Source organism: Juglans microcarpa x Juglans regia, chromosome 3D (assembly GCF_004785595.1).
Source record: "Juglans microcarpa x Juglans regia isolate MS1-56 chromosome 3D, Jm3101_v1.0, whole genome shotgun sequence".
Taxonomy (NCBI): domain Eukaryota; kingdom Viridiplantae; phylum Streptophyta; class Magnoliopsida; order Fagales; family Juglandaceae; genus Juglans; species Juglans microcarpa x Juglans regia.
Genome location: NC_054598.1, coordinates 19,022,924 through 19,040,689, shown reverse-complemented (window position 1 = coordinate 19,040,689; position 17,766 = coordinate 19,022,924). Strand labels below are relative to the sequence as shown.

Below are 17,766 nucleotides of genomic sequence, written 5' to 3'. Positions count from 1 at the left end.
AGCTCAAGCACCTCCAGCAAGAAGATGATAAACCTCATAGCAGGAAAATGCTCATTACATGGTGATGCCCACGAGCTGGGTCTAGCTAGACACATAAAATTAAATGCAAGTGATCCAAGTGTCACAGACCGAATCCCAATACCTGTTACAACCCAAGTTACTAAAAGAACTAATAACATAGAAGGAACTACTAATGTATTTAAACTGGCCCATGGCCCAACAACATATATAACCTCAAACTCAGTTATCGAGGCCTTGAACTCGTTCTTGACAACCAGCAATATAAACTCGCTGAAGGTGGACTAACCAGTAACCATAACCCCCACCACCCACCTTCCCGCTGGGGAAAAAAACCGAAAGGACAAAAACACTAATTCTGCCAGTATAAAAATAAAATGTCTACCATGCTACCTAGAATGTCGTGTATTTCGGCTTAAACCGCTAGATTAACCATTTGGACTTAAGTTACATCCCTAAAGCATATGGACTATAAATCTTTGTATGGGTTTTTTTCTCGAACCAGCTGATCAATAGTACATTAGACCTCACATGTTAAGCATATGCAAATCAATTAAAACAGGATTTTCTGGCTGCAGTCTATCTCAAAGACGAGCAATGTTCTAACCCAGCAAAAGTGAGGATAATATCTCTCCCATAGTCCTTTCAGATGTTTCACCTTCATTATCCATCTCCATGCCAGACTCGAGGACTGCAGCATCCAAGACTAACTTGCGTTTTGCAATCTCGTAAACATTCTCATCAACAGTACCTTTGGTAACCAGCCTGTGAAAAAATCGAGCAGTTTAGGAAAGAAAAAAACATTCTGATACATAATTTGCAGCAGAGAATAATTCAAATGGGTATCCTAGAGAGAGTTCAGGGCTGTCTTTTCTCCCAATAATCTTCTTTTTTTTTTTTTTAATCCAGAGAAAGAGGGCTAGAACAGCAAGAACCTGTATATTGTAACAGGCTTTGTTTGGCCAATGCGATGACAGCGGTCTTCGGCCTGTCGGTCAATCTGTGGGTTGAAATCCATGTCGTGAATGACAACGGTATCAGCTCCAGTCAAGTTCAAACCCTGACCTCCGGCTCTCGTGGACAGCAAGCATGCAAATATAGAAGTATCATTGTTAAACATATCAACTATTGTCTGTCGCTCTGACACCTGAGTACTGTCATTGGAAGAGAGGTTGAGCAATCACCGTAAATAATTTAAAGTAAAAAATATTGAGTTTAATGAACTGCAATTAATGGTAAGAGACTTGCGCATGTATATTCCAAGCCAGTAAAAGAACCCAAGGGCCTTCTCTCAGAAAGAATGAGCTTGACAAGAGTATAAAACGCCACTGCTCTCCAATTAGGGGAATATTCTAACCTACAGCATAAATTCTATTACAACAAAGAAGTGATACTTTGGTCCTTGATCTAAGAATGCACATCAATTATGATCTCCAACCTAAGGAACAGAAAATTTCAGATTCTTTTTAAATTTAGCGAAACTAGGATAAAGATCACTTGAGTTTTAGCTCATTCTGATTTTAAAACTTGAGTTTTAAACTTTCTAATTTCAATACTTCAGCCGTCCTTTGAACAAATTAGTAAAGGAAATCACATAAATTATCATTATTATGCCTTAAGGTCTAAAAAATTGAAAAAGCTTGAAGACACCCAAAAAAAAAAAAACAAACAAACAAAGGGGCCCATCCCTCATGGCTTTCCATGACTGTGGAGGTGGCCATTGGATCTCCTTTGCCATGGGGTTCAACCTGCATGAAGGTCGTCCTCCATGGCTCCAGGGACACCTCTATAGCCTAGTCCGTGGAGCCTCTTTCAATTTTCTTTTTCTTTGTCAAATTGTTTTCTTATTTCAAAATTGTCAATCTTAAGGGCATTTTAATTTCATGGCATAGATCACATTGCCATTGGATTCAAGGGAAAGATTGAGAGCAAAAAGAAGAGCTTAGGAGGGAAGAAAAGCACAAAAATGGCACAAGACACACAAGAAAGTACTTTAGGAGTTGTTTGTGGGACATACATGGAAGGCACAACATCTAGCAGCAATTCTATAGATTTCACTGCACCATTGTGAAACTTTCGGCAGAGTGAGAATTTTGATTTAACGTTTGAGATGGCAGCGTTGGACTTTGAGAACAATCAGATGGTTGGGGGCAAGATCAGGTGGCCAAGTTCAGACAATGCCATGGGGGTCGATGCCGATGTGGCCCACACCAAGATGTGCCTTCAAGGTCTAGTGGCACACTTGATATCTGGGCTTGGCACGCCACCAAGGGGTGGCAGAGGCTTACATACATGAGTTGTTGATGACAACATACAAGGCATAGAGAGATTCTACGTGAGCGTAATTGAGGGATTCTGCATCCCGTTATGATCAACAAGTACAAGCTTCAATTCTCAACGTGGGAGTTGGGTTTTCTTGGTCTTTGCTTTTGCACCAACCATGTTATGTACCATTTCATTTGGTTGTTTCTTTGGTGTTGAAGCAACATTGAATAACAAGATTTCGAGGAGAAGCGGATTGAGCTTCTGTGCAAGTAGCGATGGGGCATTAGGTATGGGTGGCTAATGTTTATCTTTGCAGTAGAGATGATACATTCTGTCTCCATAGTTAGTAGAGCACGAGAAGACAACAATTTTTTTTAGAAATAAAAAGATTATATTAATAATAGGCATAGATTATATTAATAATAGGCATAGTCCAACTATACAGAAACAATCTAATCTCCTCCAATGAGTCATTCCTAATTCCGATCATTTTGTTCCTTCCATATGCACCATAGAATACAAATCGGAACCATCTTCTACAAAACTGTAGTTTGTGGAATACCGCCAATGTTCCTCCAGCAGCCAAGGCTTGATCACACCAGCAGGCTTAACCCAGGGCTAGGTCCAATCTTCGAAAGACATCACCCCATAACACCCTAACAACCTCACAGTGTATTAGATGATCCATAGTCTCACCACTCTTCCTGCACATACAACACCAATTAACAACAATCACCCAGCATTTCCATAGGTTGTCCATAGTCAAGATCTTGCCCAAAGAAGCAGTCCATGTGAAAAATACCGCCTTTAGAGGTGCCTTATTTCTCCAAATGCTTTTCCAAGGAAAATAATTGTCATGTGGGTTTGCAAGTGTCTTATAGAAGGAACGAATAGAAAATGTTCCTTTCCTAGCAGGTACCCACCACATCTTGTCAATCCCTCGAGCCCTGAACCCCATGGAGTACAAGAGGCTGAAAATATCAGAGAAACCGCCAACTTCCCGCCCATGCGGCGCCTAATAAGTTCACATTCCATTGAATCGAGCCACCCGACATCTCCATTATGTCTGCCATCAATGCCTCCTGCTCTTGTGCAACCCTGAAAAACATATGGAATGTGTTCTTAAGGGCTCTATCTCCACACCAGAATTTAATTCTAGATCCGTCCCCTATTGCAATTCTAGTGTGTCGAGAAAAAGCTGGCCACCCTCTTCTGATATGCTTCCAAACTTCCACCCCATAAGCCCCTTGTACCTCCATAGCACTCCATCCCCCCCCCCCCCCCCCCCCCCCCCCCCCCAAAAAAACATGGCCCCATATTTGGAATCAATCACCATCTACCACATAGCTCCCTCTCATAGTTATACCGCCACAATCATTTTCCAAGAAGAGCCATAATGAACACTCACAAATTTCTAATCCCCAACCCACTGGCAGAGATTGGAGAGCATACCTTATCCCACTTGACCAGATGAAACTTGAACTCATCGCCTAGCCCACTCCAAAAGAAATCATGTTGGAGCTTCTCAATCCGGTTTTCCACACACTGGAATTGGGATAAGAAGCCAAAAATATTGAGGTTAATTGATTTCATTGGGTATCCAAATGTAGCCTCCGCCACGGGTCTATCAAAGTCTGATCAAGGAGATGAATTTCACATCATGCAGTCCCATGACTTGTTGATTAGAGATGGAGAAAATATAAGGTTTGATGTGGAAGGTATTAGACATGTTGCCTGTAATTCTAAAAAAAATAACCAAGTCGGCTTCTCATTGGTTCACATGCAAATTTAAGTTTTAACTCCATGTTTTTTGTTTGATCAGTAAGTTTTAACACCGTGTGACAAACTTTACATTAGAACAGTTAATGGGAGCTGAATTGAAGTATCTGATTGCAAATTTTATCAACCCAAGGGTCAATTGGCAAAAAATGGAAATAGATGGAATTTTTTGCAAAACGTGTAAACCCAAGGACTGTTTTTGCATTTAACGTAATCAAAAAATTGAAAACTCATGTCCAAGTAAAGGGGTTCCTTAAAATTATAAGGTCAAGCTAACCCCAAGGGGTTGGCCCAAGTGGTGAAGGCCTTGGTCTAAGGGTATCACTCCCTTCAAGGTCCAAGGTTCAACACCTCATGGATGCAAACAATCCTTTGGGGTCACACTCCCTGGTGAAAAGCCAACGATTTAACCAGTTCCGTGTAGGGAAACTTCCGAGGGTGCAGTGCACATAACCGGGATTTACTCTGCAGGGGTGGGTCCCCCTGCCTTGGAGAGGTTCCCCGACATAAAAAATAAAAATAAAAACAAAAAATAAAATTATAAGGTTAAGCTACTATATGTGATAAAATATAGCTCTAATCAGTTTGAGTTTTGGAATCTAATTCACACAATTACGCTATAATCAAAATGAAGTAGGAATAAGATAGACTTGATACAACATAATATTATAAAAATTGACCTCCCTCTAGGTTTTGCAAAAGTGTGCTACAATACCATTTTGTTTCAGATTCCAGGACACTAACCACCCGAAAAATGCACAAATATACACTAGTAACATTCATGGCAATCAAAACAAAGGTTTATAAGCTATTTTACAGATTAACAAACAAAAGTCAAAGAAAATGCCCATTTTTCCCAAAAATAAATATTGGACTTCAATTATTAATTTTCCAATGCTTATCTTAATTTCAAAAACTTTATCATCCTTATGAAGCAAAATTCTACAATAAATGTGAGTACAATTTTAACCAAAAAAAGATATAAAAACTTGAAAACGAAATGAGGAGCAACCAGTTCATGGGAAAAAGCTGGTGGAGTTCAACCAGTGGGGAGCAAACTTTCGTAAATTATTTAACTCTCAATAATTAGTATAATGATTACTAAGTACAAGTTCAGAGGTACACGCAATATGTTAATCAATTTCAATGAAAGCTTTACATCACCAAAACATTCTGCTAATTCATTTCGAGTGTTAGTACCTTGGAGGTAACTGTTGCATCATATTTTTCAGCATAAACATGTTAGCATATAGTTCAGAAATGTAGGGACAGTGTAATGTAACAAAAATTTGAGGGATTTTTTATGAGCAAAAAGAACTTTGTTAATATTAACAGAGAAATAGGCGAAGCAAGAGCACAAAGGATGTATACAAGAGAACACCAAGTTAAGTGCTAGATAGAGATACAAGAAATCATCAAAATTTAACCCATTGAAGCCTCTATCAATTGCCCATAGAAACAAAATATTGAAAAAGAGACATCTAAGCTTTCGTTATTTCCGAAGTTCTAATCGTTCCTTTCCCTCCAGATCACCACAGTACACATATGGGAACCATCTTCAATTGTCACAATTTGCAAGATGCCATAAATGCCACTCCGGCTGGCAAGAAGATCAACCACCCTACCAGGCATAACCCATGCACCCAACTCTGCTGGAAAAATCATCTCACAAAGCCCTGACGGTTGCACAAGTTCACAACGAACTCGCGATGATACTGGTTCTCTACTTCCATATTGTCCATGGCCAGGATCTTCATTAAGCAAGCTATCCATACAAAATAATTCAGCCTTAAGAGGAGCTTTACTCCTCAAAATGCTCCTCCAAGGAAATTGCCATCTTGACTAGTGATGACTTTATAAAATAAGCGTACAGAATTTCCCTTTATTTGAGGGAGTCCGCAACATCTTATCTACCTCTTCATTTCTAACTCTCATAGAGTACAGTTGATTGAAAAATTCAGATAAAGCACCGGATTCCCAATCATGAGCCAACTTGAACTAAGAGTCCTATATCTGCACCATATATCATGTCAAAACTGATCTTAGACCATCACTCACCACAAATGTAAAGTCACAAGAAGATAACCCTCATCCTCTTCTAATATTCTTCCACAATCCCAACCCATATGCTGCTTGTATTTCATTAGAGCGCCACCCTCTCCGCGTACTATTTTTTTTTCTTGGCACCGGATGTCCAGGAATAGTGTCTTGACTAATCCCAAGGGTACACAAGCCCTCGGCGAGTTTCCCGCAAGTGCACCTTGGGTAATTCAAGGGAAAAATCCCTCAATCTGATGGCCCCTAGAGACTGTTTGCACCCAAGGAGATTTGAACCTTACACCTGAGGGGAGCATACCCCAAGCCCAAGGCCTTTACCACTTGAGCCAGCCCCTAGGGGTTACCCTCCAAGTACTATCATACTTATAATCAATCACAAGTGTCTACAATGCCTCCCTCTCTTGGTGAGGACAACACAACCATTTCCTAAGGACAGCCCAGTTGAACACCCTCAGGTTTTGAGTCCCTAGTCCACCACCTAAGATTGGAGAGCAAACCTTATCCCAATTCACAAGGTGAAATTTGACCTCTTCACCTAATCCACTCCAAAGAAAGTCATGTTGGAGCTTTTTAATGCAATTCGCCATGCCAATTGGTAGAAGAAACAAGGACAAGAAGTATGTGGGAAGATTAGAGAGAATGCTCTTGATTAAAGTGGTCCGACCACCTTTTGATGAGTACATCCTCTTCCAACCTGCCAATCTACACTAGATCTTTTTTTTTCTTTTTTCTTTTTTTATAAGTAAAAAGATACTTTATTCATATTGAAATAGGCATAGCCCAGGTATATAGGACACTCGATTTTCTCAATCACATTGTCCCAAATAGACTTGACCTTGAAGGAGGCTCCGCGGAAAGGCCAAGATACTTCATAAGAAATGAAGATACCTTGCATCCTAATGTACTAGCCAAGCACCACAAATTGTGGACATATGCCTTTAATAAGTTCACTTTTGAGCCAAAGATAGCTTCAAAGCATAGAAGTGCTCTCAAAGAATGAATATAGCTTCGATCTGCCTCACAAAATATCAACATTTATCTACAAACAATAAATGGGTGCTACAATTAGCATACCCCCACCAAGAAACCTAACTTGAAGCCCCTCCAACCACGATTAACAAAATTCTAAGAGCTTCCATGACAATGACAAATAATAGGGAAGACAAAGGATCAGCCTATCTCAATCCACGGTAGTTACTGAAGAAACCAACTGGAATTCCATTCACCAAAATAGAGAAACTGTGAAGACACAAAGAATGTTGCTCCTCAAAGCCAGCCACACCTCCAAAAGCAACTAATGCAAAAAATCCCAATTAACATGATTGTAGGCCTTCTCCATGTCAAGTTTGCATAAAACACCTAGTTCTTCAGACTTAATTCTACCATCCAGGCATTTATTAGCAATGAGCACCACATCTAAGATCTGTCTAGATCTAGCATATGAGTTAGGATATAATTAGCGAGTACTTAGGATATAATCTTCTAAACCCCATTCACATAAGACGATAAATTGAAGCCCCAGCTTTCTTGTGAATAAAGGTATCATTGTGGTTCTTCTCAAACTTCCCAAACAAAAAGAATTCACAGAATACCTATACAACATCCTCCATTACCACACCTCAACAAAATTGAAGAATGCCATGGCGAATCCATCTAGGTCTGATGCTTTGTCTCCTCCCATCCTTCTTACCACATTACGAATCTCCCTCGCATCAAACAACCTCTCCAACCATGCAACTATCAGTTAATGGATAGTCTCTAATGTTAAACCAATTTTAGGCCCGCATGTGAATTGTACAGTGAGCAGTTGTACTGAGTACCAAGCTATGTGGTCCTCAATCTCAGAATAATCTGAAGATACGAGACCATCAATGTTGAGCATCATAATGGCATTGTTCCTCTCATGCTAGTTGGCCACTAGATGGAAAAACCTTGTATATTTATTCCCCTCCCTTAGCCATAGAGCCCGAGATTTCAATCTCCGTGAAATCTCTACATTAAGGCAACCCTTTTAAGTTTGGATGTTTCTTTCATTCTGAAAGGCAACCTTTTTAAGTTCTGAAACTACCTGACTTCAAGGGATTTTACTGCAATTTTTCCACACTACATATATATATATATATGTATGTATATATATATATATTAATTTAATACGATTACATAGTGAGTAAGTACATATATATCTACTTATAAAAAAAAAGTACATATATATCTGTATGCCTTACATATATATATTATATATATGTATATCCCCAGACAAAAACTGAATCCGGATTTCCTATTTACCTACATTTTATCAGCGTATATCTGGCATTAATATTTCAGTCTCATTGTGGCACACACGCAACATTGTATTAGGTCAAGTCTAATATACTTATTAAAAAAAAAAAAAAAGGTTAGTCATATATAATTTTCAATGTCAAGTCATTAAGAGTCTTGGGTTACAAACTTACAACAAAATTTTAATATGGGTTTTTGTGTTTCATAAGTTTTGGTTACTTACACAACAAAAAAATGATATGGTTACTTCTCAAATTAGGGGCAAATTTATAACTTTCCACTATCTTGTGAATCAAAGGTATTTTAGTAATTTTGTACAGAACTTTTAAGGAGTTCCTAAATGCTTTGGATTTATTCTTCGAGTTTCAGTTAGTTGTCACGTGAGTTTTATAAGGTCCTGAGTTTAATAAGAATATTATAATGTCATAGTTCTGCGAGTAGAAGATAGAGAATCTTCACACATATGCGTTTACTGAACTAAAAAAAATAGGAATTTGATAGATGGAATGATGGGAGATTTGTGTTATGTGCCTAGAATGTTCTCACTTCTTTTTGGCTTACTATCACAATTCACGCTTCTATTGTCCTTTGAACCCCTTTATCAAGGGTTTCTCCTTTGATTTCAAAACCCTTAACCCCAAACATACTTTCCAAACGAATTTTACTATAAAATAACCTATCAAAGAAACCACAAGTTCTCAAATACAACTGCCGGCAAAAGTTTTTGTCCAGCAACCTGCTCGCACAAAGAAACAGTTATCTTACCCTTATTTTCCCATTGTTTCAAAACCAAATATTTGAATCTTAACCCTTTATTCTAAAATTTTAAAACCATATCCAAAAATTCTCCCCACCCCATGCCCACATAGCATATGTAAACAGATACAGCAAATTCATCCAGCCTGAGATGTGAATCTTATCTGATCTACATACACCAGTCCAACAGCCCCTCCCCGTCTCCTTCTCTGACTGAAATTTATGAATGACTTCTCAAACGATCAAAACTACTTTTTAGAAATCTCTCTCTCTCGCTCTCTCTCTCTCTCTCTCTCTCAAAAAAAAAGAGAGAAGGAATAAAAGGAAAGGAAAATTTTTACAAAGAATTAACTAGTTAAGTCAAAAAGTGAGCAGTACCTTCCATCGAGTCGTTTATATGTAACCCCAATCACATCCAAAGTCCATTCCAAGATATCAAGCATTGATGTCCACTGGCTAAAAATCAGAACACGATGCCCACCTTGCTTTAGTGAAGGAAGAAGTTCAGCCAATGCCTGTATCATTGAGAGGACAACTCCATAAATTAATTAGGATCAAACAAAATAATTCCAAAAAAAATTGTTTAATACTCCAATCATACCCGGCATTTTGCTGAAAGCATAACCTGTTTGTCAGAAAGAATTCCCTTTGTAGCAGTGACACCGTAATGAAGTAGAAGCTGTAAAGGGAAGGAGAATGAACTGATGTCAAAAATGAGTACACAGTTCTACCATGAAATGATATCTGAAAACCTTTTCAAAGAAACAATATCAAATTCTGTTCATCCTTGGATGAGTATTAATTCAATAAAGGCTCCAAGCACAGACTAGTTATTGGACATTTAGCTGTTATGCACCCAAGATAAGCTTATAATGATGAACATACCCACCACAGAAAGAAAAAAGATCATAATTGTCCAATCAGCAAAATATATTAGATGGGAGCTAACATGATATAAGCAAAAGAATTCAATACCAAAACAAGGTTCAGCACATCATAAGTACACTCAATAATTCTGGTTTAGGCTACATCATCTGAGAAAATAGGAGAAATGAAAAACATGAGAAAATATAGGCAGGCATTGTAAAGTGAAGGGTCAAACCTAACTACGAAAACATCAGCCTTTAACTACGGTTGGCACTGAGGCTAGGGACTAGGGAGCCTGTTAGGATAGACTGATGGATCATGGAGGCAGTCAGTTTGAAAAGCAATTGTGTTATTCACAGTATTCAGGATTTCATCTTTTCTCACAATACTCCACAATTGACCGAAATTTTCATACCTATAATATTAAGTCCTTGATTTTTTTATTGAGAAAACTAATTGATCTCAAATTATAGAAAAAATTGTCCACTTTTACCGTGTGATGTGGTGCAGTTACTCTAAAAGATTTTTCACATGATCTGTCTGCAATAGTTGAGCATAAGGATGCACTGGTAGCTTCATTACAGGGTTCAATTAATGGAGGGGCTTGAGCATGGATCCAATATTTGTGCTTTTCATTTATTGGTAGTTGGAACTGGTGGACTCTTTTTGAATTGAATTCTTATGTCCGTTGAGTGGAAATGGTGATATTAAGGCATAAAGACTAAACAATAATAGCAGGTTTAAAGTTCACTGCCTTGGATAAAGATTGAAATTAGATATTTTCATCAGAAGAATCAGTACTATTGCAAATTGATGTTGCATGTGCAAGTCATTTAGAGAGCCAATCAATCACTTGTCACATCGGTCTGAGAAGCTTGTGGTTGCTAGCTTGTGTTCATAGGAGTTCAATAGGCAATCTCAAAGAAGGTAATTGAAGTAATGTCATTAATCAAAAGTGGTCTACAGATAAACTACCTTGATATCATGACAGCTAAAAAGAGTAGGTGATTCTCTCTATAGAAAACCCAAATCTTGTTATCACAAACAGTTAAATTGGACGGGCTCAACTGCTTGCTTGGTCACAATCACCCCACTTATTCAAAAAGTGTAGCGGTAAAATGAGTTATTTAAATTGTAAAAACCCATAACCATCTCTAAACGATCTAACTTCTGATAATCGGAAGGCAGAGAACTCTACTATCATGTCTGCATTATTACATTCCATGCAAGCAGCATCTAATCAAGAATACTTATTTCTCGGTTCTGCAAACTAGATACGGGATGCTGCAGCTCTGAACCATACAAAAATGGGGAATGTGACTCAGATATGTGATCTAAAACATCAGATACATGGAACAACTCAGAGTGTAGCCTACACCTAATAATTTTCATAAGCTAGTTTGTGCTAGGATTTAAGAGTTGTGATGGGTGAAAACTAATGGATGTTGTTTTTAATTGAGAACTATTTTGTGCTTACTGTAATAGATTACGACATACTCAAAGGACTTACTGGTCACCAAACTAGAGGTATGCAGGGTCAGTTTGATGGTCTAGGACTCAGGCAAATCATAACTCAAACAGTAGAAACACCTATGTCTGATCTTGGTCCTTCCACCTCTGACACTTGGCCATCAGTAAGTACGAGCTAGATATTCTCTGTCAGCTTATGTTCAACTGGAATCATCCATCAGGGCATCCTTTTCCTTTGCCCATTCAGAAAATTTAGCTTCATCCCCAAATGCATTTGCTACTGAATCTACTGACACTGGATAACCAATCCAGGGACATCCGACCCCATGACTGTTCTGTCCACTCCTTTTTCCCATCATCTTTGTTTAGGCATAGAAAATGTTAAAATCTCTTAAGTTTTTATTTCCATCATCTGAAAAAACTTCAATTCCAGTAACCCAATCTACATTGTTTTCATTTGTTTTACATGTACTCAACTTCGCAAACTCAATTGTTTGCATTACCTCTGATTTAATTCCAGAGAAACTTTTTATTCTCACTGTTTCCAACACCTAGTCGAGGGGAAGATTAATTTTTCTTTCTTTATTTTTCCTATCTTTCCTTTGGGTTATTTGGTTCTGTTTCTTCCTTTTGTGATGGGTTCGAGTTGGAAGCTGTTAATCAATTCAAAGATGTTTGACTTCCAACATGAGAGTCGTTAGTGGTGGCGGATTACGAGAGAAGTCACAAGGTCACCAAGTTCATCACTGTCGATATCTCTACGGTGGATTGGTTAGCCAAACTGGTGGGTGCTTGTGGTGCATCAACTGGTTCTTCAGAATTTTACAAGATTCGGAGGAGCAGGATCAGGCTCTTTTGGCCCAAGGATGCCATAACAAGTATGGCCCTTTTTTTATGCTTTCTGAGTACAGGAAAGAGGTGAGGCGTGGTTTCATCGCAATCCCGGAAGTATAATGCTTAGGGAGGTGGCTACTTCTTCCCCTGTTTCAGGTGTGGATAGCATAGCTAAACAGAGGGCATCTTCGCTTGGCAATGTGGAGGTCTTGAAGAATCCGCCTCAGAATTTGGTGGTTCATGGTAGTTTTGAGGGTCAGCGGGATTTTCGTGGGGTGGTGGGGTGGTTGTGAAGTCGGACTTGCAATCGATTCATCTCCCCAAGGACGACGGTTAGTTTTTCAAAGGCGGCATGACAGGGGGTAAAGATGGGTTATTGCTATTGGCCATGCAGAGAGATTTAATGGACATGAAGGAGAAGTTTAATTTGATGTTACGCTGGGTGGAATTGGACCTTGGCTTGTCGATGGGCTCTGCGGGCTTAGAGGCTGGTTTATTAGGCAAGCATAACGTTGTTTTTGTTGATGGGCCAGATAGTCTTTTGGGCTCCATGTCAGATGAGGTGGTAAAGGATAAAAAGAATGTAAATGGGTTGGGATTGGGTAAGAGCTCTCAGCAAGTTTGGCCGGTTAAGACCCATACCGGGTCTATTTCAGGTGTTTCGAAATAGGTTCCTTCCTCCTCTACTATGGCGCCGATTCCTACTTCGTCGTCAGATGGGCTGGCAAGATTTCATCATCGGCGTCCAGTGACCTTTTGGATAGTGCGTCGAAGCCAGAAATGTCGCCGGAAAGTGAAAGGGAGTTTTTGTTACAGATGGCGGTAGTAGGGAAGGTAGGCAACTCGGGCTTGTCTTTGGTTCCATTTGTAAAGGGTTTGAGTATTGTGGAGTCATTCCCAATGGTATTTCTATCTCTGATCCCTATTGAAGTCCTTCAGCAATCAGGAATAGGAAAATGGGTTTTTTCCCAGTAGTTGTCAAACTTTGGAGTGGTGCCTCAGTCTATCCTCCATCTGGGGTTCTTAGATGTTTCGAATTTGCAAATGGTCCTACGTAACGAGGACCGTTCTGATGGGAGTGAGGTTGATTTGACCCCTTTATGTACACTTCCACCTAGTCCAACTTCATCGAGCATTGTTTCAGATTGGGTTCTAAACAAGGTTGAGGAGACTCAAGCCTACGTTGGGATCTCTTGTGATGGTTATGAATAGCAATTCAAGGCTCTTCTAATTGCTATCGAATCTGGACATTCCTCAGCCCAGAAATCTGCATCAAAGGAAGAAAAGGAATTTAGAAGATTAAAATGTTCCATTAATTATGACGTTATGGAGGGGAGTGAAGGGCGGGATAGATTGCAAGGGAAGGGATCTCATTTTTTTTATGAAACCTAAGATCCTCTCTTGGAATGTTAGGGGGCTTAGTGTTTCTAATAAGCGACTTAGTATCAAGTTCTTATTGCGTAGTTGGAACATTGATATTGTGTTTACAGGAAACAAAGTTTTTTTTTTTGATAAGTAGTTTACAAGAAACAAAGTTACGCTTTATTGATAGATGTATTATCCATAGTTTTTTTTTTTATAAGTACAAATTTTATTCATCAAATGCAATGTATTATCTGTAGTTTGTGGGGGTGTTCTTTTGTGGGATGGGCTTTTCTGGCGTCTATGGAAGCTTCAAGAGGTGTCCTCTTAATGTGGGATAACAGAGTGGTGGAGCCAGTGGAGGAGGTGTGCTGGAAATGTTTTTATAGCTTGTTCTTTCAAAAAATGTTGAGGATGGGTGGGAGTGGGCCTATGTGGGTGTTTATGGGCCAAATTCAGATAGGGAAATGAGACTTTTGTGGGAGGAATTGGTGGGATTGTATTATCGTTGGGATGTGTATGAGTGGGGGTATCAACATTAATTGCTTCCCGAGTGAGAGATCGGGGGATCTAGTATTTACTCGGCAATGGAGGATTTTTCAAAATTGATTTTCGATTTGGATCTTCCCCCTGTGGGGGGTGAGTCCACATGGTCCAATTGTCAAGGCTAGTCGAGACTGGATAGATTTCTTGTTTCTCCTTCTTGGGAGGTTCATTACCCGAAGCTATGCAGAAGAGATTGTCTAGCGTATGTTCAGATCACTTCCCTATTTTGCTAGATTGTGGTGGTATTCATGGGGTCACAATTACTTTAAGTTTGAAAATATGTGGTTAGGAGCTATGATTAGAAGTCGAGGGGGTTTACCAATAGAGACTAACAAGACCAACCATGGGCGTTCAGCTTCAATATCGGTCAGCTGGCACCACCCCCTTGGTGTAGTCCGGTAAGACACACAACTTAGTAAACCCCCTCGGAATTAGTGGTTTGAGCCTCAAACCAAACTAAGGGATTGGTTGTTCAACCCTGAAAATGGGATATTTTTCTTACCGTGAAAGCAAAAGTAGTGTGGATTATTCAAGAATTAGAGTTAATTTGTTCTATGAAAAGAAAAAATCAATGAACTGCTATCTAATGGTTTTGCAAGACTTGACTCAACTAAGATAGATATGCACATCTAACCATGGTCAACCTTGCGTGAAACCCCCTTAAATCTACAAGCTTCCCTTTGCATTCATTCTTTCTTTCTTTCTTTATGTTTGTGGTCATGGTAACTAATTAGAATACATATTAAGTCCCAGGAGAATCCTTCCATTTTATGAAGGTATAATAAAATCAAAGGAGTTAGGAGTTCTAGCATATACCAGTAGTGTAGAACTCCAATTATAACTGATTTTGGAAAAAAGAATGCACCAATTTTATGGAGGGATAGACCATCACATTCTTAGTATATGTAAAAACAAAAGGTGAGATTCATCAGATCAAACCGTTTACCTGGTGAATGGAGAAGTCATTATAACCCTTTAATTCATCAATTACTCGGTCCAAGTTACATTCAAAGCCAAAAGCACCCATTGGATGTAACTTCTTAGCAAAACGAACAACATCCTCATCACTGTAAATATGTCTAACCAATAAAGGATGATTTGCAATCTGGAATAAGCACATGAAAAAGATAGGAAAAGGAAAAAAGAAAAAAAAATGCAACATCAGCAAAAAGGTCATAGATAAACACGATATTCAAATTACTTTAAGTAAACAAACTGAATTTATGGAAAATAGATAACCAAAGGTTGCAGCACCTTACGAAACTGAACAAAATAGTTAGATATTTGACGCCGAGGAAGAACTCCAAAAAGATTATTCGAGCTTTTAGCAATGTGAGCTCGTGAAGTTGCACGATACTCCTCAATAGCTTCCATATATGCATCTTCCTGTTGCTTTTCCATTCCAACATACTCAACCTGTAGAATAGTTTTAGCGCTTTTGGAAGTGAATTGTAACTGAGAAAATACAATACATATGTATTTATTTCAAATAAAAAAATTGGGCATACCCTTTGAATCTTTGGAACAAGTTGCTGCATTACATCAGATTTCAACCGTCTCAAAATAAATGGTCCTAAAATAGACTTCATACGACCAATCAAATCCATATCATCCGCATTTAAAAGCTTTTTCAGGTCAACATCCTCAGTAGCAAAAAGATCAGGCATCATAAACTCCAACAACGACCACAGCTCCTGCGACAAAAGCCTATCAAGTCAACCTCCAAGAAAACACAAGAAAGGGAAAAAATTCGTCCTTAGCAACAAAATCTACTTCAGTTGCTGTTACATTCAAGTGTAATCGTTAACTTAAATTCAAATCCATCAATGAGAAAAGCAAAATTCTGAAAGCAGCCATCACCAACCACCACCTAAAAAAAAGGCTTATAGAGGACATTTTTTTAATACAATTAAATTGTTGCCGAAAGATTTATTTGAAGCTGCAGAAAATTATGAAGTAGGATAGCAGCTACAGAGAGCTTAAAGACTCTTCATTGGAGGCTTGGTGGCAAAAGGTTAGCAGGGAAAGAAGAGATTTGGTTTGGAGGCTTGAAAGATTGATTTAGGCTGACTCTTGATAATTTTAATACTGTTTGAAATTAAATTCAAAGCAGTAGGATTTCTGCCATCGGCATCTCAGAGGGATTAGAGAGAGGTTTCATGTTGTATGCAGATAGGAAAATATGTGAAATTGAGGTTGGACTAAGGTGTTAAAGCTAACTTAAAAGTTAAAAGGTGAGTTGGGCTGAGGTTTTCATCCTAAGGCTTTCAAAGTGAGAAATAATATTTGATTGCAAGGTTTAAAGGATTGAATTAAGTTGCAGAAATTTAAAGAGAAGGACAAGAAGATGGGTCTAGGCTTCATGCAAGGTATCCTTTCAGCAACACTTGCAATGTGCAATCCTTCAAGAAAAATTAATAGCTGAAAACTCTCCATCCACTCCATTCTTATTGGGGAAGGAAGTTGCATTTGAGCCTAAGCTCATGGGCTAGTACTATAGGTCATATTGCTCAGCTTTTAGTCACATCTATCTATAAAAATTTATTCTTAAGCCACAGCTTGTTTCCACGTTTAATTAATAGTAAGAATTACAGAACAAATTAGAGACTTAAAGGATATATGTTATTGCTGGTAATACATGTAGATCATTCTGGAGTGGTGTTCCTGTCAGCATTAGCCGCTGGTTTGCATTTCGTGCGACAGACATAAGGTTTTTCCACCTATAGCTATTTTTATCCTTCAAGGCATGGGCTTCATCCATCAGCACACAGCTCCATTGCCAACGTTTCAGAAATTTACGGTCATCTTTCTGCTTTGCACTGCATACGGCATCATTTATAAGAACTCAACCAACAAGAAATCAAATAACATATTTTGGAAAGGAGCTCAGTGCAACAAACCTGTGTCTTTCAAAAAGTGAATAACATACGAGAATAACATTGAAAGGAGGTGGCAATCCTGCTTTAGCTAAAGAGCTCAACTCTTTCGAATACGCTGATCGTGCAGCCCCATGATATTGGATAACTGAAAATGATGGACACCACTTTTTAAGTTCCCTCTCCCAGTTTTCCAAAACAGAAGCAGGACATACAATTAAATGTGGACCAGGATCATTGTTCAAGTGTTTCAGCAAGGTCAAATATGTAATAGCCTGCTGGACAAGAAAATTTTACAATATTACAACAACTCAATGATCAAAATAAGAGATTTTTGCTTGGAAAAAGAGGGTGTCAGAAGAACAATGCTTGATAGATCCGCAAATAATGGAGCCTAGCATACCTGTATAGTCTTCCCAAGGCCCATCTCATCTGCCAATATGGCTGCAGAGAATACAAAAGCAAGTCAACTTCATTTTTTTCAAAATTATCCATAATCCTAAACATATATTCAAAACCAAATGTCAAACCTTCAATAATTTCTTTTCTGGTTAAGTAAAAAACCCTATAATAATGCCAGAGATGAGTTTTTCATGGCAGAGAAAATGATCAGGATGCAGAAAGTTTTTTCATGGCATGGCAATACCGCAACACT

At 38.7% G+C, this 17,766-nt stretch overlaps 1 protein-coding gene across 1 annotated transcript in view; it reads right to left on the bottom strand.

Moving 5' to 3' along the window:
• Positions 1-385: 385 nt before the first annotated feature.
• Positions 386-17,766, bottom strand: part of LOC121254395 (protein CHROMATIN REMODELING 19) — a 38,262-nt gene continuing 20,881 nt past the window's right edge. Inside the window, exons 3-12 of the mRNA XM_041154415.1 lie at positions 17,515-17,555; positions 17,136-17,386; positions 16,874-17,054; positions 15,744-15,929; positions 15,490-15,651; positions 15,182-15,340; positions 9,758-9,835; positions 9,535-9,671; positions 954-1,172; positions 386-783 (exon numbers count right to left, since the gene is read on the bottom strand). Of these exons, the coding sequence (XP_041010349.1) occupies positions 621-783; positions 954-1,172; positions 9,535-9,671; positions 9,758-9,835; positions 15,182-15,340; positions 15,490-15,651; positions 15,744-15,929; positions 16,874-17,054; positions 17,136-17,386; positions 17,515-17,555 (1,577 nt within the window). The 3' untranslated portion in view covers positions 386-620. The remainder of the gene's footprint in view (positions 784-953; positions 1,173-9,534; positions 9,672-9,757; positions 9,836-15,181; positions 15,341-15,489; positions 15,652-15,743; positions 15,930-16,873; positions 17,055-17,135; positions 17,387-17,514; positions 17,556-17,766) is intronic.